This window comes from Dermacentor variabilis, chromosome 11 (genome assembly GCF_050947875.1).
Source record: "Dermacentor variabilis isolate Ectoservices chromosome 11, ASM5094787v1, whole genome shotgun sequence".
In the NCBI taxonomy this organism is placed as follows: domain Eukaryota; kingdom Metazoa; phylum Arthropoda; class Arachnida; order Ixodida; family Ixodidae; genus Dermacentor; species Dermacentor variabilis.
This window is the reverse complement of record NC_134578.1, coordinates 56,081,139-56,103,147: the sequence shown is the minus strand read 5'-3', so window position 1 is coordinate 56,103,147 and position 22,009 is coordinate 56,081,139. Positions and strand designations below refer to the sequence as shown.

At 43.8% G+C, this 22,009-nt stretch overlaps 1 protein-coding gene across 1 annotated transcript in view; it reads left to right on the top strand.

Annotated features, from left to right (window-relative positions):
* LOC142564563 (venom metalloproteinase antarease-like TtrivMP_A) overlaps positions 1–20,128 on the top strand; it is a 51,868-nt gene extending 31,740 nt beyond the window's left edge. Inside the window, exons 8-13 of the mRNA XM_075675610.1 lie at positions 371–495; positions 662–711; positions 7,596–7,704; positions 7,959–8,103; positions 10,373–10,526; positions 20,015–20,128. Of these exons, the coding sequence (XP_075531725.1) occupies positions 371–495; positions 662–711; positions 7,596–7,704; positions 7,959–8,079 (405 nt within the window). The 3' untranslated portion in view covers positions 8,080–8,103; positions 10,373–10,526; positions 20,015–20,128. The remainder of the gene's footprint in view (positions 1–370; positions 496–661; positions 712–7,595; positions 7,705–7,958; positions 8,104–10,372; positions 10,527–20,014) is intronic.
* The last annotated feature ends 1,881 nt before the right edge of the window (positions 20,129–22,009 follow it).

Below are 22,009 nucleotides of genomic sequence, written 5' to 3'. Positions count from 1 at the left end.
TATGCTCTTGGCAGCGTCAGTGTCTAGAGTTTGTATTTCTTATGATCTCAACACAACCGACATTTCGCCCATGGCATGCTGTCTAGTTTGCATGTTTGAAAGTTATTTAAGAGACCAGTACTCTCGATGAAAAAAAAAACTGAAACGATTACTGTCTCCTACATTTTCCCAGAGGTACTTGTAATGTCTTGTATGTCACTATCTTTTATTTTTATTTACTTTGTGTGTGTGTGTGACAGTGCGCTGCTGCGTTCTTCTAGCGAAACCACTTACAATATAAAAACAACATGCAAAATGCCCTCAAATAATGAAAATTATTCTAATCACACGAATCTCTCCCCCAAATGCTTTTCCTCGCATTTCCACACAGGACGATCCTGTCATTATACGTAAGCAGGGATACCTTTTTGCGGCAGGCACATTAGACGCGCTGGAAGCCTATTACAAGGAAGGCAAAATACCTGGAAAGCCTGACACTATCTATCTTGTAACCGGGTAAGCGAACGTATTTTATATATTTTCGGTAGCGATAGGTGCGTTGTCAGGTATGTTGTGTTGGCCATAAAGGAATGCTACAAACAAGTCATTGCAGCTCGTGTACAGAAATGTATAGAGCTTCGTTTTCTGAGGCATACTCTCCAATAATTACCTTTCATTACAGCCAAGATCTTGCAAGGGTTAAAGATGGAAAGATGGACCCAACGATATCAGGTGAGTATAACGTGTTTCGAAAGGACTAAATGTACTGATAGACATCCTACACTCCTCCATGATTACGGTGTTAATGTGTGTACGTCGTAGATATGTCTACCTTATTTACTGTCACAAACTTACCGAAGTATCCAACGAAACTACGGTAATTTTGTTGTCAAAGGAGTGATTGCAGTCGATTAAGCTTATCGTACATTCAGTGCAGTACTGAGTTTGTCCTACTGGTCCCCTGTCTATGGATATGGTTAAGTGGTCTAAAGACACTTCTTTTATCACATTACCCACAATACCCCTACAGGCCCCATGTTTAGGGAAACCAATGCACACACTTTTCGCACAAAAGTTGAAGTCAGGAGAGCTAGGGGTGGTGCCAAAATCATGAGGGAGAAGCCTCACAAAAATGCCGAAATGTATATCTGTACCTTCTCTCGCAGCAAAACCTCAGTTGATGTTTAGCGCTCGTCGTGTCGTCTTCTCTGTCGGTGTCCCTGTTATTCGCGCTAGCCTTTTGATTAATGATGACACACCAACTAGCCCCGCTTTCTGCCTTGATAGCTCACAACAGAGCAGAGCTTTCCTCTCTTTATGAGTGGTCCCAACAGATATCCGCAGAAATGCCACTAGAGGCAAAGCTTAACTGCAATATTTGTGCAGAATTCACCCATAAATAGTATGTCTCTCGTTGACACCACCTACAGTGTTTCGGTTGCTTACGAGAAACGTATGTTTACTCATAGAGTTTATAGTTTAATAGCAATGTGTGCTATTGAACTCAATTAACCATTGCCAGCACTTTCTGGCAGTCTAATGAACATGGGCTTGGGCTCAGAAATGTACGATTCTCAGGAAGCAAGGTGATGATGAGAGCAGGAGGCTAATATCATGGCCGCCGAGGTTTTATGACGTCGCTCGCGTCTGTAAAAGCGCCTCCCAGTGATCATAAATGGCACACTTCAGTTTTTCTTGTAGCCATTCCAATAGGTTCAATAAGTTGCCTAGTGTGTAATGCAATCAAAATGCTTGACTTCAACTGTCGTAAATTTAAAGTATATGTTTGTCAAACAGCATGGCTCCCTGGTGCAACTTGACGATCAATAAGCGGGAAATTTCGTCTCGTGATGCGGAGCTTCTCTTGCCGGAAAGCTAGCTAATATTGAGCTTCAAGCTTCCCTTTCCCTTTTTACTCTTGAGCTCTGACTACAAGCGAGGTATGAAATCAAAATATTTGTGATTAGTTGCTTTGACCTTGGGGCCGTACAAGAAACGTTTTAGCTGCGATTTCTGCGAGGTATTGCCAAGACAACGCATCTGCCAGTCTTTACACTGCGTGTGTACAGATTCTAATAAAGAAGTAATAATTAGAGGGATAGGAAATGCATTAAGTTGCCTGCAAATAACGCAGTCATCTGCAAGGAGCTCTAGTTTTCAATGAGCAGATAGCGGGCAAATCAATAATAGATATTTTGAACAAAAGTTAAGATGTGAAATACTCTGTTGTATGCCTGATGCGACTGGGCTTGTTCTAGATGCAGTGATGTAACAGTAAAAATGATAAGCGTTTATTGAAGTACTTTTAATTGTAATGAATAATAGTGCTTCTTCGGAGGGTGGGTTCTAATTTTTTACTGGATTCTTTTGTGAGACGCTGTAGAAGGCCTTAGAGTAACGTAAAAAATAGATTGATTTGCTTATGTTTGCACTACAGAGCTTTCTGTTTCTATATATTGAGTAATTGTTGAAAGGCCCTCGAAGAAACCATGCTGTGCCGGAGACAGGATATGTCGTCCTTCGAGGCACAGAGTTATGTTTTTATTACGTCTTTAAATAATTTAATAATAATAATAATAATAATAATAATAATAATAATAATAATAATAATAATAATAATAATAATAATAATAATAATGATAATAATAATAATAATAATAATAATAATAATAATAATAATAATAATAATAATAATAATAATAATAATAATAATAATAATAATAATAATAATAATAATAATAATAATAACAATAATAATAATAATAATAATAATAATAATAAATGAAAAGCCGATTGTCAATGGTGGTCTGCAATTTGAAACCACAGCTTTGCTGCATGATTTGTTTATAGTTATTATTTTTGCCGTTTTCCCTATCTGTGGAAACAGTGCCTGCATTCTGTGAATTATGGAAGAGAAGGCATAAGTACTTAACCAAACGCCGCACTTAGATATTAAAAAACACGTTTGACAAGTTTGGAGGACCTGTGACCATCTTTTTATCTATACTTCACAACAGCCTAAGCGCGCCTTCCTGGAGGACAGTCATTGGTTTTATTTGTGTATGACCGGATGCTTCTTCGAATGATAGGTTTCCATGGTCTATGCTGTTCTACAGCGAAAATTAACAAGAAATAACCATTGAAGCACTCTACAAGAGCGCCGGTTTACAGGCACTTCTCCATCCAACCTTCGTCTTTCTCTCACTCTCCATCTCTCCTGTCTCCTTCTCATTTCTTTACTACATCCGAGCTTCCTGGCAGCAAGTGTGAGTAACCAACCTAGGTTATGTCATATTTGGTAACAGTGACGGCGCATGGCTGACGTCGTGCAGGCTTGTACACAAGCTCTGCCGCGTCCCCTTGTTGCGCTCCCTGGTTTGCAGTCGACACTGTTGCCGAGCATACACATTTTTCTATGGCAGCACAAACTTCTGCCGCCTATGATCGGCGTCTGAAAAGGTGCGGCATCGAAGCAGCGTTCGAATTTTCCTTTCGGAGCAATGCTCCGTCTTTCCCGAAGTACTATGTAGGCCACAGCAAAAACAACATGCCAGTAAGAAAGCTCTCTCCACTCCTCGTGGCCAAGTGCCTGAAAGACAAAATCGGACTGATATACAAAGCCTCAAAAATGTCTAGCGGGGACCTCCTTCTAGAATTAAATGACAAAGATCAAGCACAAGAGCTCTCAGAACTTGCCAGCATTGGCGACGCGACACAGACAGTTTCCCCACGCAGAACACTAAATAGAAGGCGGGGGTAATATCAAAGGAAGGCTTTATCGGCCTGAGCGATGAGGAACTGCTGGAAGGTTTCCTGGAACAAAATGTTACCCAGGTACAAAGAATTGTCATCCGTACAAACGACCATGAAATCCCGGGAAAACATGTTATATTTACCTTTGGAACAAGTGTAATGCCTACCTCTCTGGACGCATGGTATGTAAAGGTAAACGTGAGACCGTATATCCCGAACCCAAGACGATGTTTCAAGTGCCGAAGGTTTGGACATGCTTCAGATGCATGCCGAGCACAAGCAACCTCTGCTAAGTGCAGCTCCAACGATCATCAATCTGACAACTGCACTGCTTCCCCACATTGCATTAAGTCGAAAGGAAATGATCCGCTTACTGGCGGTCTTGCCCTTGCTGGAAAAATAAGACATGTACTTGCAGTATCTTTTAAAGAAAAAATCTCGTTCTTTGAGGCAAGAAATAGCGATTGTCATACCTTTCACGAAGAAGTTATGCCGATGTGACGCAGGTGGGGCAGAGCGTCACAGAGGCCTGCGGAATCCTCCAAGGCCACGCGCTGAGGTGCCGCAGTGACCCCTCCCGCTCCCGTGATGGAAGCAGCCAGTGCTGTTCCATCCTCATCAAATGCCCTAGAGAAACCAGCCCCGCAGGACCCTGAAATGAATCGAACTGCAAGGCCCGAGACACGGGTCTCGGCGACCTACTCTCGGTACTCTCGCACCTCAGAGAGAGCGATGGAGGTCGAGCCAAAAACCCTGGTGTCATCGACGCCGAAGGACAAGCGCTCTCCCGAGCGCGGAATCAGGAACAAAGTCCCAATAACCACTTTAGATAAGTGATGACCTAAAGTTTATCGCTCCTTTGTATCAGCCTTCTTTAGATCTGTGTCACTTAACATTTTTCTTATTCTCATTCACTTTAATTAAAACATTGTAGCATTAAACGAATACGGCAGGTCAATTATGTTTTGCCGGGTACCAAGCCATGTTAGTATACCGGGTAACGAAGCAGTGCATAGGTGTGCATCAATGGCAGCGCACAAATACATAACAAATACAACCCTTCCATATAAGGATAGTATCACTGCGATTCGGGAGGCCTTTATGTCAAAATGGCAACAAGAATGGGACCATTGTATAAGCAACTAGCTACATCTTACTAAACCCGTAATTGGTGAGCGGAAACCGTGCACTCAGCAGAAACAATTCTATGAGGTGATCCGGTGTCGACTTCGGATTGGACACACACATCTAACACACAACTTTCTCCGCCGAAAAGAAAGCCCGCCGACTTGCGAAAAATGCAAGGAACCTCTTACAGTAATAAATATCCTTATAACATGTCCGCTCTTTGAAACACAGCGACGGAGGCTCATACACAACCTATATAATTTACATGTACCTTTACACCCTGCCCTATTACTGGCAGATGAACCGCTAGTACCATTTACTAACATGTTCCCCTTTTCAGAGACAACTTGTTATTTACACGAACTACAATGGAATGCAGGTTTACCTACTCTAACGCTGCGTTTTCTTTTGTCTTGTGACTGGCGCAGCATGTCCTTAGTTGTCTTTGTGCCAATAAACCCAAGTAAACTTTAATTCGCCTATTCAAGCAACAGATTACACAAATAACAGATATTGCATTGAATAATTCTCGAGTTCATGTGTCACTACGAGCGACGCCACAACGGAAACACGTGCACTAGCACGTGTACGTCAACCCTCCGGATTGGAGAGCGGCGGCCGCGAGGAGAAGGGCAAACGGCGTTCGCTTTGAATCTCAACTGGTTCCGCGGCACGTGTGATGTAATACTTAGCAGACACGATCTTTAGCCCGCATTGTATCCACTGCGCTTGTCAGGTCAAAATGGCATGACTTGGCGAGTGGCCCTTTAAAGTGGTGTAATTTTACTAGTACGGCTCTTTGCGTACATCGCAGTGACGTCTGTGCGATGCCATGACAGACCCTACAACGCGTGTTGAATCTTTCATGGGTGCCATATGATTTTGGCGGATCTCCGCATATAGCGTCCACGTTAGTTGGATCCGCATATAGTTTGCCCTTTTTGACTACAAACAATGTACCAGAAATTAGTTTTTTTATGCCGAGTTTTGATATTGAGTATGAACTGCCTGGCTAAATGTCTTGAACCAACACTGAATGGCAGGCAGCGAGTGTCACTTGTTGGTTTAGAGCAGGTACACTGGGCGAGCAAGAAGTTTGGTAAGTGACGTGCTGTTTATATCCATATCTTTTGAAATAACAACATCAACCAAAAATCAAGGTCTGAACAAACAGACCGATGCAAGATATTCGGCTCCAGTGAGGTCGCACATTTCACGCAAAGCAGATGAAATGTACACCTGAGGTTCACATGCTATGAGACCTGCCTTTAAAAATGTGAAACGGAGCCTTAGAGAGTTCGGTTGAAGCTCGCTTCCCGTTTCCTGCCTGGAATTTCTCCCATATTTCAGGAAGAGCTTGCAAAAATATTTTTTATTTACTTTATATATATACTTGTTCTTGACGGTCTTGTACATTATCATAAAGATAAGCATTTTTTCGGGTATTCATATGTGTCGTTATTGAAGTATTAGAACACCGGCCGAGATGTTCAAGTGCAGCGCTAAACCGCGACTGAATTTGGGCATTTTTGCAGCCAGATAAGTTCTTGTATCTTGCTAGGCTCAGCCTCTGGTTGACTTATTATGTAGCCTAGTCTATTAATGGCAAACGGGTAACTACAGGTCCGTGCAAATGCTGTGGAAATCCGCGTCGTCTTGACAAACCAGTGCGGGCAGTATTGCCACCTGGGTTTCGTTTTTGGGTCTTTTCTGCCTTACCAAGTTTCCTTTTCGTGGCAAAGGGAGGTTTGTGCCGTTTGGAAAACGTAATGCACTAATATTGCTGGATTTCACATTTTTTCTTAAGTGTACCTCACAACGTAAGAATCGCCCTCCTGAAATCAAATTTAGTAAATGAAATTATTTGTCACAAGCAACACTTTCAAGGATATTGCGCTACAAGTGCGTCACTTCAACTCAGCCTACCACCGTGGAAGATGACACCATAAATCTTTGCGTCGAGATAGAACCAAGACAACGAATAAGCTTCTATGGAGCCGACCTTTATTGGAACGGGGAGAAAGTAAATTGAAGGCGTTTCCGACGAGAGAACAGCTACTGGCGAAATTACCTCAACATGTTCTACGGAGAATGATGGGGGGGGGAGAGGCGAAGTCTGCTCGAATATAAACTGCATTATGATAGAGAAGTGAGCGATTTGGCATGCGTTCATGATGTAGCTTGTGGAGCGCTCACAAATGGACGAAGAACGAAGTAAGCACCAGCCATGCGCTTCGAGAGCAGGTAGCAGCAGGAGAGCGGCAGTAATCTGTATTAAGTTCACAAGAAGGGATCAGCCGGCCGCATTATTGAGTTGCTGCCGTACCCTTCCCGTATCGCCGAGAGGGTGAAGCACCGACAGCGACAGGACTCTTGAGCGTTGCGCTTGGGTGGACTTGTTGGACTTGGACTTCTTGCGTGGCGTTGAACTGTACGCTGGTGCGACCATTAGCACGATGTAGAGCGCCAGGCAGCTTCTTCTGAGCACAAGGAACATCACCCTGGCAGGGTTGCCAGGCATCTCACAACGCTTGCGTGATGAATGCGTACAGAAATCTCAGAACGCCTGCGTGACGAGTGCGTGCGCACCGTAAGCGGGCAGGAATGCTGGTGTGTTTTTAGTGCCGTGCGCACAACGCCCACGCCTGTCTTCAACTTCAACATTGTTAAGTGCAAGTTAAAAGCATAAAGGATAGTTTTTGACACGATTTTTAATACTGCTTTCGGTTCTGTAGGACTCGCAGCTGTGGGCGCTGTTTGCACACAGCATGCTGCGGGCGAAGGAGAAGACACTGCTAGGGCTTACAGCGGAACCAACGTCATGGCTCATGAACTCGCTCACCTGTAAGTGAACATAAATTTAAGATATTTTTCTTTCAATTCGACGGAGAATATGGAGCTTATTAAACTACGCCGTCGTGTTTTGAAAGTCTTACCACCTGCAGCTACTCTATTTCCAGTTATAATTGTTACGGCTGATTATCGATAGAGTCAGAGTTTAGCACGTCACACCAATCTTTTAATATAAACGAATAGCGTCTGATCTGATCAGAAGAAAGATTATTAGTAACAAGTGTATATGTCGATTCATCGTGCAGAATTGGAGCACCACATGACGACGAGCGGTCTAACGATCCAGAATGTGCGTGGTCCCAGGGATACCTGATGAGCTACGTGGACGGCGGAGTGAAAAAAATATCGACTTTCTCGGTGCAGTGAGGACAAGATACGGACCCGTGTCAAGTAAGCTTTGGCACAGTATTTATCTTGAGCAATAGAGTAATTTTTGAAGTAGGTGATATGGTAACAGCTAAGTGGCATCTTTCATAATGACGTATTTTGAAGCCACTGTCTGTCCTCCTTCGCGCAAATCTGTGAATATGCTTTGCAATTATTTTCCGTGCTCGCAAAGTACCACAAAATAATTTTTAAGAATTCGAAGTAGAGAACGCAACCCTCTGTGTTTTCTTAACCTTGACTTGGTAAGTGACCGCAATTTCTTCATCATGATGTTACCTGACCAGACTAACTTTCGTCGAACTGATGAATACAAAGGAAACGCATTTTCGCGAAATCTAGTTACGCGTGCACAGGATACATGCTGCACGCGTGATAACATAATAATAGGCGTCCAAGTTTTCAAGCAATATGCTTTTGCAAAGTCACGATCTTCCATGAATGTGTGCAAAATGACAACATAGCATTGTTGCATCATTTCGCGACTAGTTACGGAGAACTGGAAGCAAACAACGTGAACCATTTGTCAGATGACTGCTAACAGACAGGTAAGGTATGCGTACACAAAAGACACAAAGGAATTTATTAAACAATCACGAAATACATATTTCCAAGAAAAATATTTTTTTCTAAGGCACCATTGTTCCATCGAGTGAATAAAGAAAGGATGAAGAGGGAGCACAGCCTGCCACCATACAAGAAAACGGAGGAAGAACCCAGCAGAAAGGGGAAATGGGAGTCAGAACTTAGCCTAAAGGTTGCTGGTGTTTAATCGTTTCCTGGTAGATGCTTGGGTGAATTCACGGGTACTTGGCGTCTGCGCAATTATTAATGCACGTTCTACCATTTCCTGCATTAGGATGGAAACTGCTGGCCACAGGTTAGGCTTAATGTGGTACATGAGCAGTTGGAAAATGGGGGTGTGGGAATCGGAGCACTACAAGCGTTAAGTTTCTCGTAACGGGCCAGTGACAAGCAGAAAAATGAAAGATTGGTAAAAATATGATGAAACCATAAAAATATCAAAAAGAAAGATGAATTAATCTATGCATGCATCGTATACATGAAGTGATGCACAGAAAAATGATATATGTTGATTCTCTTACGCCATTTGCTGACTCATAATGGACTATTCGGAGATTGATCTGAGTGTGTCATTGATTTCATTGATGCACTCCGAACGCACGTTAAATGTAAGAGTGACGTATGACCCACAAGCTTTACTGACGAGTAGGTTTTGCAATACAGACTGTCGAATGGGGACCCTAAGCACCTCGAAAAGTTTCCCACGTGTGTAATGTGCATTGAGAACGGGATCTGAGTGTCGGATTTTGCGCCCGCTTTTTGACTACTATGTTCTCTTTGAAAAAAAAAACCTCTGTCTCTTCAATGCATAGATGACATTATAACGGGCCTATTCAGAGTCGTCTATTTTTTCATGAGCTTGCATTCATTTGCAGACAGGCTTTCTATCGTGGTTTACTGCAGGGCACGCACCCTCTACAAGTCTTGCAGTTCATTTTAGAAAAAGTTAATATGTATCTATTGGTCGCTGGCACTATATAAATATTAGGAAGGTTCAGGAATGACTTGACTCATATTGTTGCTCTCTATTATTAGGTACTAGTGTGTTCGGACAAGTGAGTTTATTTTAGGTGTCGAAGACAAAAATTTCAAGCTGAGATTTGTAGTCTGCGCATCTGAGCGAGCAGGTTTCGTGCTATATAGAACCATGCTACATTCCTGTTTTCTTTAGTGGCACGAGCATCGAGTGACTGTCTTGTTTCTTGCGCAGAACTTCCAGGTTCACCTACTGAGAATATCGAGGACAACATTCAAAATAAATCACAAAAATAGAAAAAAAGGTGCACAATATTCATGGGCTTCATTATAGATTTATTTGCTTGTCAGACAAATATGGTACAAGACATATCTAAAACCAACTATGTTGTCGATACACCTTTTGATACCTCGGAATCGCGTGTGGCTGCTCTCGAAACTGCCACGTTCTCCAGGTACCAGTGGTTACGCGGACCCTCTGGAGGAGGCGGTACCTCCACACTGGTCTCTAACAAGATCTCCTGCCTAAGCATTAGCAATTTATGCTGGTATCACATGACTGTTGAACATGTATGTTATCTGAAATATGTGTTTCTTTTAAGAGGTTTCTATAGATGTTTGCATTATGCTTCAGCGAACCAGAGCGCTACAAGTGATGTGCATTTTGTTTCGCCTAATCAGCTAATTTGACAATCATTTGCGCTTTTTCTCGCAGGAACCTAAGACCCGAATGCATAGAGGTCAAGGCGAGCCAAAACTACCAGAAAAACCACAGGAAGTTCCCTGGCCAAACAATGCGCGAAGACTTCTATTGCAGGACAATCTTCAAACACATCAAAGGAAGCCGAAACAAGATCGTGGTGAAAAAGGTGAGCTACCGAAATGCACGGATATTTTTCTTTCACAATAATATTATTAGGCATATTAATAAAAAAATAACAAAACGTGTTGCTGGGCTAGTTGTTTCATGCTGTGCTCAATTATTATTAATAAGGAGGTCATTGTTCTTCTGGTGAAATATTTAGATCACTTGTCGAAGCTTTGCTTGTAATGTTTAAAATATTTAGTCAGCACATTTTCTTTCCTCCTCCTCCTCATGCTCCACAGCCCTCTTGGTATGCACTCGCGCTCTCTTTTTCGCATGCCAGAGATTAGCTCAACTTATTTGGGACCTACAAGCGTTCTGCTAGCTCTAATTTTCGCACACTCATCTTTCAACGCTTTCTAGGCCTTCAAGGCTTAAAAGGCTTGTCATGGGTTGTCTTTGAAGGTTTGTCCCTCACAGGGTGACGAAGAGCTATTTCCTGCAATGAACTCGTATTTGCAATGCAGGTTCTATTTTTGTTCTTTTTTTCTTTCTTTTTCTCTCGGTCAAATGGCATCGCTTGCTAAAACCACATGTAACGAATTTGTTTTATACTAGCATTGTTCTTTTTTATTTTTTCGGCACCATAATACCAACGCTCCTTTGGTATTGTTGAGTAGATATAAGAAGTGATTACTCTAGTCCTCAGTAGTAATTGGAATGGCTGATAGTGCTGCGTAGGATATTTTCGGATGCGAGAAGAACATTGACCTCTTATTGTACCATTGTCATTGATTTCAAGCACAAAGACAATATTTGTCCAACACATTGGGGAAATTAGATGATTGTCCTCTGAGTGAGCCGACAGTACTAGAGCACCGTCCCCACCGATCATCGGCTCAGAAGGCAGTGAAGGCCGTTTTGTGCTTTCTCAGAAGGTCTGGTTTGCGAGAGCGGCTTTAACTCAAGCACTGTCCATGCGCGTCTCTATACCTTCTCTCTCCATTCTCTCTCTTCCCCTTCTAACTCTTCCCCTTCTTCCTTCCCCCAGCATAGGGTAACCAACCAGACACTTAACTGGTTAACATACCTGCCTTCTTCGTCTATTTCCTTCTACTCTATTACGCTTTCATGTATTATTTTTTGGCATGGAACGTCCTTCGCTTGTTTAAATGGTATCGCTTGCTGAAATCGGACGTGACGTATTTGTGTCAAATTTGGGTGAGCAAGGTGAACCGCCATACTTTGCTTCCATACTTACAAAGCTGTAATTAATTACAGCTTTGTCCCCCCAGTCCACCTAAGTGAAGGCCGATGGCTCGGCCCACGATGTAGCACACGACTTGTTCTCGTAACCATTTCTTGCACGGCTGTCTCCCTGCGCGAAATGTAGAAGGCATGTTTGACGGATGACAGCCTCTAGATCACATACGCGTTTGTCGTAGCTAATTAAGAGACATAAGATTCCTGATTCGATGGCGACTGCGACTGGGGCAGCTGGAGGTGCCAGTAAGCAGACGGACGTACGCCCGTGCGTGCGTGTCTTGTGGTTTCGGGGTGAGCGAGGCGAACCACACCCCCATCATTCCTTTGCCTACTCGTTTTAAGTGCTGTTCAAGCATGATGAAAATGTCTGGTGTATCCAGCCGCTTTCATAGTTGCCTGCTTACGGGCTTACGTGCGGCTCCGAACCGCGATATGTATACAAATATCATATATCCACGCACTTATCTAAAACCCGTCTATCGAGGATAACTTAAGTGATCTTTAGACATGTAGGATTGTCTTGGCTGGTGTTCTGCGCCATAAGGTGGCCTCGCCGCCTACAGGATTATCTGATTGAGCTATCTAGACTGCCCGGTTGCTATAGTGAGAAGTTCGAATCCTCAGGTCTTTTAATTGTCTCATTAGAAATGTTCCATTATCGGCCATATGAGTGAGACGAGGCGTGGAGCAGAGGTAGAACATCGGACCTCTAATCTGAAAGTCGTAAGCTCAAATCCTCTTTGATTCCATTAAATCCAGGCTTGAAGTGGCACCTGACACCGGGCAAAAATGACATGAGCCGGTGGAGCTATACTAGTTCAGGTGCAACCAAATTAAGACGGCCCCTTAAGCTTCAACAACATCTAGCCAGAAGAGGAATAGGCCTCCCTGGTGCATATTCGGCCTCGACCTCCCTCATGACTCCTACAATAACCCGTGGCCCTCAGTTCCCAGCAGCTTAGGAGCGCCTGACGAAGGCCTCCACTGGAAACTGAATCTGGAAACGCTCAACGCACGAACTCACTCTAATGAAGCTAGCTTAGGAGCACTTCCTGAGGAACTAGCAGGTACTGTGTGGTATAATACTGCCCTTAGGGAGGTTAAAAAAATTGGTGACCCTTATGCAGTGCTGACGAACGGCCACATCCTCTGCTAAAGAGGACTCCCAGATAAGAAGCAATGTGACGTAGGACATAGTCCATAAGGACATAGTGGGCAACAAGTACATGCTTACGCCCCAACCTCCAGTCACGATGATGAAGTAAAGAAAGCTTTTATGAAGATGCTGCATTACCAATGACAAATGTGCAAACTCAGTATATTGTAGTCACGGGCGACTTAATGCAAAATCGGGGAAAAATCAGGCTTGTGAATAAGCCATTGGCTACTACGGCATTGATTCCAGAAACACTAGAGGACAGACATTGGTAGAACTGGAATTCGCGGAAAGGAATAAACTCCGAATAATGAAAACCTTCTTGAGGAAATGTAGTAACAGGTAGTGGTCCTGGAAAAGCCCTAATGGAGGAACAAGAAATGAAATATATTTCACACTTCCTGCCAATCCCAGCATAGTGCAGAGTGTAGAAGTTTTACTTACGGTAAAGAGCAGCGATCATAGTTTCGTAAGGTTTGCGATTCACCTCAATATGAAGAGAGAAAGATAAAATTAGACAAGAAGAAACAGGCCAACACAATTGAAGTCGGGCAGCAAAGTAATCAGTAGACAAGCTCCCCCGCCTAACGAAGGACCTAAAAAAAAGAAACGACAAAAAGGGAAAGTGTCCAACTCAAGAGATAAGACACATCTCCTCGGAACTCTTAAATTGATCAACAAGGAGAAAGTAAGGGATGTACAAAATTATAACATGAGAAAGATTGAGGAAGCCGCAAAGAATGGACGCAGCATGAAATCACTGGGAAGGAGATTTGGAATAGGACAAGTAAAAATGTATGCACTGAGAGATAAGCAGGGTACTATCAGCAATTTCGAAGATAGTAAAAGCAGCTGCGGAATTCTATACTGACCTGTAGAGTACCCAGAGCAGCCAAACTATTTCCATTCAAAGTAGTAGTGAACAAGGTACAGAGGCTCCTTGTATAACTTGCGATGTAATTAGAGGGACTTTGCAATACATGAACTGGGGAAAAGTGGCAAGTGAAGACGGAATAACAGTCGATTTAACCAAAGGCCGAGAGGCTATCCTACTTCAAATATGTGTGGCCTTTAAAACGAAATGTCTCACGACTTCAAGAGTTCCAGAAAAGTGGCAGAGTGTCAAGGTTATGCTAATCCACAAAAAGGGAGACGTTAAAGAATTGAAAAATAATAAGTTCATTAGGTTACTTTCCACGTTGTATAACATATTCACCAAGATAATTTCTAATCGAATAAGGGCAACACTTGACTTCAGTCAATCAAGGGAACAGACTGGCTTCAGGAAGGGATGCTGTGCAATGGATTACGTCCATGTAATGAATCAGGTAATCGAGAAATCCGGAGAATACAATTAGCCTCTCTACTTGGCTTTCAAAGGGTATTAAAAGGCATTTTATTCTGTAGAGATATCAGTACTCATAGAGGCATTACGTAATGAAGGAGTACAGGAGGCATACATGAATATCCTGGACAATATCTAAAAAGATTCCACAGCTACCTTGGTTCTCCATAAGAAAAGTAGAAAGATGCCTCCAAAGAAAGGGCCCAAGCAAGGGGACTCAATCCCTCCAATGATATTCACTGGAAGCTTGGAAGAAGTATTCGAGCTATTAAAGTGGGAAGGCTTAGGAGTGAGGATCAACAACGAATATCTCACCAACATTTGATTTGTAGATCACATTGTCCTGTTCAGCAGTACTGGAGAAGAAGTGCAAGAAATGACTGAGGACCTTAACAGAGAAGGTGTTTGAGTGGGGTTGAACATTATTATGCAGAAGACAAAGATAATACTCAATAGGCCGGCAGAGGAACAAAGGTTCAACATTTCCACTCAGCCTCTAGAATATGTGAAGGAGCACGTTTACCTAGGCCCCGTTACTCACAGGGGACCTCCTGATCATCAGATGGAAACTTACAGAAGAATAAAAATGGTTGGCGTGCATACGGCAAACATAGCCAGATCCTGACTAGAAGCTCACTGCTGGCATTAAAAAGGTGCACAACCAATGCATTCTAACGGTGTTAACATATACGGCAGGAACTTGGAGACTTGTAAAGAACCTTGAGAACAAGTTAAGGACCACACAAAGAGTGAAGAGACGAAGAAAGCTAAGCATAACGTTAAGAGACAGAAAGAGATCGCTTTGGGTCATAGAGCAAACGGGTATAGCCGATATTATATTTGACATTAGGAGAAAAAATGTAGCTGGGCAGGTCACGCAATGCGCAGGTTAGATAACCAGTGGGCCATTAGAGTTACAGAATGGATGCCGAGAGAAGTGAAGCGAAGTCAAGGACGACACAAAACCAGGTAGGGGGATGAAATTAGGAAATTTGCTGGTGCAAGTTGGAATCAGTTGGCGCCCGACATGGGTAATAGGAGAGTGCATTGAGAGGCCTTCGTCCTGCAGTGGACATAAAATAGACTGATGATGATGATGATGTATATGTCGCGTGGACAGAGGGCACCATTGTCGAGCCACAGATGACGCGATCGTAGCAAAATTTACGCTCTTGATTTGCGTTGAGAGCCCTATAGCTCATGTGGCACTTCGAGCGGGAATAGTGGCGTATGGCAGCACAGCTAACCATAGTCACATACTCAATCAAACTCGTACCTATTCTCATCAGGACTGACATAGCTTAGAAGTGTAGAATATTTTTTAGAAATTCCATGCCCGCTTGAATATTGCGCACCCGCGTTCGACAAGTTTGCTCCAGAAGTTCAGCGAAAAGATTCGGAAAGCACGGATGCCAATTCGCGCGCCCCATCTTTGACTATGGTGGACTGACTGTGAATGGGGAACGAGTAAGTTTCCTAAATGAAAATATAAGACCCCACCCCACTTAATCATAGCATATTAACGTTAAGAACAGAAGCTATATACTGCGTGAATAAATGTAACTTCTGTATTTGGATAGGTAGCTTCTGCACCCTAGCGCACCTACACCCTCCGCAGCACGCACAACACGTTTCACGTGCACCACTTCGTATGCGTCCGTCCTGCACCTTACCTAATTTTTTACGTACTGCGTTTGGTCAATGAGGCCTCAGTTATTTGAGGCCTCACATGAGGCCTCACACGTATTTTCGATGCTACCTTAGATGCTCGTTGGGTGTCGTGTATATGTATGATGATACGGCTGGCAACACGAGTATGCGTGTCTGTATTTCCGATACACGAAAAAATGCACCCAGTATCTTAAGATAAAAAATTCTGCTATCGCAACACCACCGGGCGAAACTGTGAACGTTGGCTGAAACTCCGCTCCTCAAGCTTATACTGCTGACGCTAAGCAACCTGAATAAAACTAAAGGCAATGACATTCTTATATCTCTCCGCCACAGCCCTCCTGTGAAGGCAGGCGATCAAGTCTCCATTTCCCTATTGGCGAAGCAAGTCTCGTGGTGGCGCTCACGCCTTCTCCACAAAAACAAGCGCGCGAACTTCTGTGCGCAGACGACCTATTTTCTTAATTTTTTTGTCTTCAGTTGCGGCGATAGCATAACACTTGCTCGTAGCCACCGTACTGTGCTCCGTTCGCCAATGCCTGCGGCGTCTCTCGCGCAAATTCTGGTGCCTCTATAGTGTCGTTATCGAAGTTACTCTTGCGTGATGCTTTGTTACGATATGTGAAGAATGCAAGAATTGGGATGCCTCACGTCTAGCCCTTTTCACACATCGGAAATTTGAAGCATCTGGTGGATGTAGGTTTGACTGCTGTGAACCAAAGCGTAGATGGCGCTATTACTGGGAGACATGTACATAAAGCGGATATTTTGTGTGCGATATTGTTTCTCGCAAGCAGTCGCAATTTGCGAGTTTATTAACTTACGATGCAAGTAGAAAGCGTCGTATTGAACACAATAATTGCGGTAGTATCTTGCATCTGCATCTCGAATACTTGTTACGTATCACGATACAATTGCAAAGCATCGCAACATCACCCATATCGCTAACTTCATGTGTAGGCAAGGTCATGGAGCACGCACTCCTAACCCGTGTAAACACTCACATCGAGGAGACATCTGCTTACCCCCACTCGATAATTGGCTTTAGAGAGCATCGTTCCACCCAATACGCTATGCTCCAACTTCAGCATCCCGTCACACGAAGGCGATCTTGGGTCTCGACCTCGAGAGCGCCTCCGATAACATAAGACACTCCACCGTCCTCGAACGCATCTCCTTGCTCAACCTTGGAGAACACACAACTGCGTAAGAGACTTTCTATCCAATCGGAAGGCCTTCCTGTCGGTCGGAGACATTCGATCGGAGAAACTCTACCTCGGCAGCATGGACACACCGCAAGGCTCTGTCATTTACCCAATACTGTTTAATCTGGTTATGCTCGGATTAGCAGAAGAACTACAAAAATTCGACGCCATTGAACACACCATATACACCGACATAACAATCTGGGCTACAAAGGCCAGTGACGGCCAAATCGAAACTGCCCTACAAGACGCCATTGACGTCGTAGACGATTATCTTGAAGGCATGGGATTCCGCTGTTCCCTCGAAAAGTCGGAGCATCTCCTATACAGTCCCACACTCCATGGACGCCGCCCCCCCACGGGGCTCCACGAATAAACGCCAATACGAGGAAATAGAGCTCAGTCTGAGGGATGACAGACCCATACCCGTAGTACCTAGCATCCGCGTTCTTGGTATGACCATAGAAGCCAACGGAGCTAACTCTACGGCTATCTCCAGGATCCTACGACAGACCGCTAATACATCCAGACAGCTGAAACGAGTGACCAACCGACGAGGGGGTATGAACGAAGAAAGCTTCATCCGCCTTGTCCAATTTCTTATCATCTGTCACATTACTTACGTTGCGCCCTTTCTCATCTGGTACAAAGCTGAAAAGGCTAAACTGGACATCATCATCAGGGGAGCCTATAAGCCGGCCTTAGGACTACCCAACCACACCAGCACGGAACTTCTACTACAATTAGGTATTCACAACACGCTAGACGAGTTAATCGAAGCCCAACGTCGATATCAACTAGAGCGGCTTACCCTCACGGAAATGGGCCGCAGCATTCTAACCAAGCTTGATATCACCTACCACCGTCAACATGCAGACGAGCACGCAATACCACGCGACATTCAGCAATAGATGCACGCCGACCCTATTCCCAATAACATGCACCCTGACCACAACAAAGAACGCAGGAAGGCACGAGCTACCTCCCTCATCAAAGCTTATGCCAACACCGCGGGAGTCCCCTTCGTCGACGCAGCTAAGTACCAAGATGGACGGCGCTTTGCGGCGGTTACCACATCAGGCGGCTTGGTCCGACATGCTGCCAGCATCGTTACCCAAAATGCCGAGATGGCCGAGGAAGTGGCCATCGCCCTGGCCACTCTTGACCCAGCCTGTCACACCATACTGAGCGATTCTCGCGCAGCAATCAACAACTGCATGAAGGGTCGTATTTCTCAGCAATCACTCCATATCTTACAACAAGTCCCGCATTCGTATGAAAATCAAATCACCCTCGTCTGGATCCCAGCACACGCCGGCGTTTTCCATCCGCACCTCACCAACCTCAACGAGGTTACAAACTCCGTAGCACGAGGACTAGTCAACCGTGCCGGAGACGGTGCAGGTTCACCCGCAGGACGCGACTGCCTTACAAGGTACAACGACCTTGTGAAGTCATTTTACCTCGCAAGAAGAACCTTCCTCACCCCTCACCACAAGTTAAACAGAGCACAGGCAACCACCCCTGTAACAGACCAATACATACCCCTCCCTCACACGCTATCACACCATATACCCCGACATCTACCCGAGCCAGATGTGCAAGGCCTGTAAAACTCTATCAGCAACACTCCATGAAATGCTATGGGAGTGCAAACATCAATACCCAGACCTTATTCCCGTGAACCTCTCATCGAGATGGCACGCCGCTCTGTGCAGCACCCATCTCGATGACCAACTTTGGGCGACCCAGCAGGCTTACGAAGCGGAGAAGAGGCAAGATCTCGACGTCCCATCGTGGGAGGCTTAGGCCCAGCTGAATAAACTGCTGGTGCTCATTAAAGTTCTCTCTATCTCTCTCTCTCTCTCTTTGATTTGTCGTTACAGTATGAACCCATAGTTTTGTATGAGATACAGTGTCTGCGTTGTCTAGAACGCGGTTTCTTAGATCATAACTTTTTTAATCGCCTGTGGCAAAGGCACAATCCTAATCCTTGAGCTGGAGAACTAAAGGAATTGAACATTACTTCTAAGAGAAAGTGGAATTCGCACTCAACTAAAAACTATATTTCACGAATTAGGCTTTTACTAATTTGTTTAATGCAAATATTGTCATTTACAAATTGCGGCGGGAAGTTTGAAAAGAATGTTGCCATCGAACATATTCTGAGAATGTAACTGGTGTCGAGAGGTGCGCCGTCAAACTTGCGATAACTATCAAATGTTGTTCCACTTACTTTTTCGCAGAACATCCTTTTATGCAAATAAACACACGAGTAACTGGACCAGTAATGTACTTTTTCACCCGCATTATGAATATAAAGAGTGGTGTTTTCCGAGAATTCATTCCAAGTGGAACGCCTTGCGAACTCGCAAGCTACACTTCGTAAATTCCAATATTTGCCGCAACATTAATATTTATTACGGTGCTTATTTTTATAATGACTTGACCTTGAATATTCATTTCTCGCGCAACTATGCGCCAGTATTCCAGGCCAACGTATACAATTGTAGTATGTGTCTCAGGGGATTTTTCAAATTCCTGTGTGGTATGAAAAGTAATGCACCCCGTATGAACACATGTTTCTCGCAACATTAAATCGGCCTAGAATATACGTCTTATGTCGTATAAGACTTACGTTTTGCGAGAGCTATTTTCCTGGCGTTTTTCATAATGACTAACGGGGGGCATTGAAGAACGTTTCCTTCCCTATCGCTGATGCTCCACTTCTCCATTAAACTGCTCAGAATTTATTGCAGGTACATTTGTAGAGAACGTGAAGGAAGCATGGACTGGCGCCACTTTGATGCGTAATGGTAGGCATTAAAATCGATTTGCATCAATGAAAATTTTCTCAGATATCCCAATGTCGGTAAGTTCTCGTAATGTAACGTTTCGTATGCTTTCAGAATCCGCATCTTACCAAGATATGCAAAATGGATTGTTGCAGTATTGCTCATGGCTATCCCACCTGCCGTAGATTAAGTGTGCCTGCTGGCATGGCGTGTGATCGAGGAGGGAAGGTATGTCATCTCTGGCGAGTTCTTTTTGAAGCATGTTTTGCAGCATGCTACTTTGGTAGAAAATAAATTGCTGTAAAAATAACAGACGTGTTAATTATCTTAATGAAACAGGACGTGTAACTGGCATACATGTCCGATGGGAAACATGAGGGGATAGTAGCGTAAATTGTCAGGTTCGCAGGTGACGAAAACAAAACTTACGTGACCCCTTATCTAAGAGGATTTGGGGAACGAGAAATAAGGACGTGTTACACGCGAAATATATTTCCAGATGTAGTATATAACAACGAATAGCAATTTCCGGCAAATGTTCTTGAAACATGTTCTTTTTAATGAAAACCCGTGATTAAAGTGTGCTAATCCATCAACAACCCGTGTTCTGTTATTGCAAATAAATATACTGATGTTTTTGAATTGCATATAGACTATAGACAAAGTAAGTTTCGCATCCAGTGGTGTAATCAGGCTTCGCCACATTTTATTTTTCTATCTTTCAGACGTGCAAAAGAGGTGTCTGCGGATTCCACACTTGGGAATAGTTCAAGTGAATTTGCGTCTTCCTAATGTAACCATGGACTAGCACAAATTAAGTAAAATTCTCTCAAGGAATAAAACACTTCCAACAAATTCGCCCGATTTTGCATGTACTTCAACCAAGCTCTCGTAACCAACTTCCCACGTACTTGAGCACGGGGGAGCCGCTGGCCACCCTGAAAAATTGTGAGCTACTTATATGAAATGCGTTCTGCCTGCCATGTGTATACCAAAAAAAGGGAGAAAACGCCGAGAAGGACATGAAACAATCGATGAACTGCGCGTACGCAAGCCATGTTATCAATTATTTTTTTTATTTTTTTCAGAAAAAGCGGGCTATTAACAGTTCTGAGTGAGTTAACGCCGTTTCGTATTTCACTCCCAATCCATATTTCACTCTCCGTCCAGAATAACGCATAACCTAATAACGAATAACGTTATTACGTCCACATTACTATGAGGATAGGGACTTGTTGGTACGGCATATCTTATTTTCTTGTAGTGCAAGCTGAACAAGGACAACAGGTGTCAGATGTGTGTCAGATGTGCCTTTCTGTTGCACTTGTTCAGCTTGCACTGCAACAAAACAAGATCCACATTGCTAGGAATGCTTGAATGGCGATATGTCTAACTGGAATGCAATAACATAGAGTTTCTCATTTTCGAACTAAGCAAAATGGAAATGTTACGGGGAGTCCGCTTGATTCAATAGAGGCTTCTTTACACAATTTCTTGCAAGCATGCATTTCCATTGACAACTGGATGTCCAATCAACTCAGTAGCTAGAAAACGAGGAACAACTGCTTCCCGCTATCTCGTGTAACATGATAATTATAGCGTCATAACAAGAGAATAGTGCGTTGCCAGATGGTGTGTTAGTGCGATTAGCATTCTTTGCTTAATTACGGTTCATTTCGAGCCTGTCTATTTATCTACCTGCCTGGACAGCTTCGGAGTCCTTTGCTCGCTACCGCTCCCAGCACATAGCAGTACAAGGTTTCTTGACTTGCAAAATACTGTGAGGGCAATACATTATAATTGCTATCGTGACACTAGAAAGGTGTCTCGCAATTTTTTTTTGCGTTGTCCATCACGTCGGTCTGTCTGGTCTGTGCCATCTGCTCGTTCGTTAAGTTTTTGTTACGACGAGCGTTTTCGTCAACGACAACACACTACTATTATTTCTTTCGTCGTTAGGCTGCATCGTTAACTTTAGCTTTGCCATTGCCACTGCGTGAAGAAGAACGGGAACTGTTACACTGGCGCAGGGGCGTCTGCGTCAGCGGTTGTTTGGTGTGTTGCGACACCAAGCACCCGAGCACATCAGGGCTGGACCCTCCCGCGTTT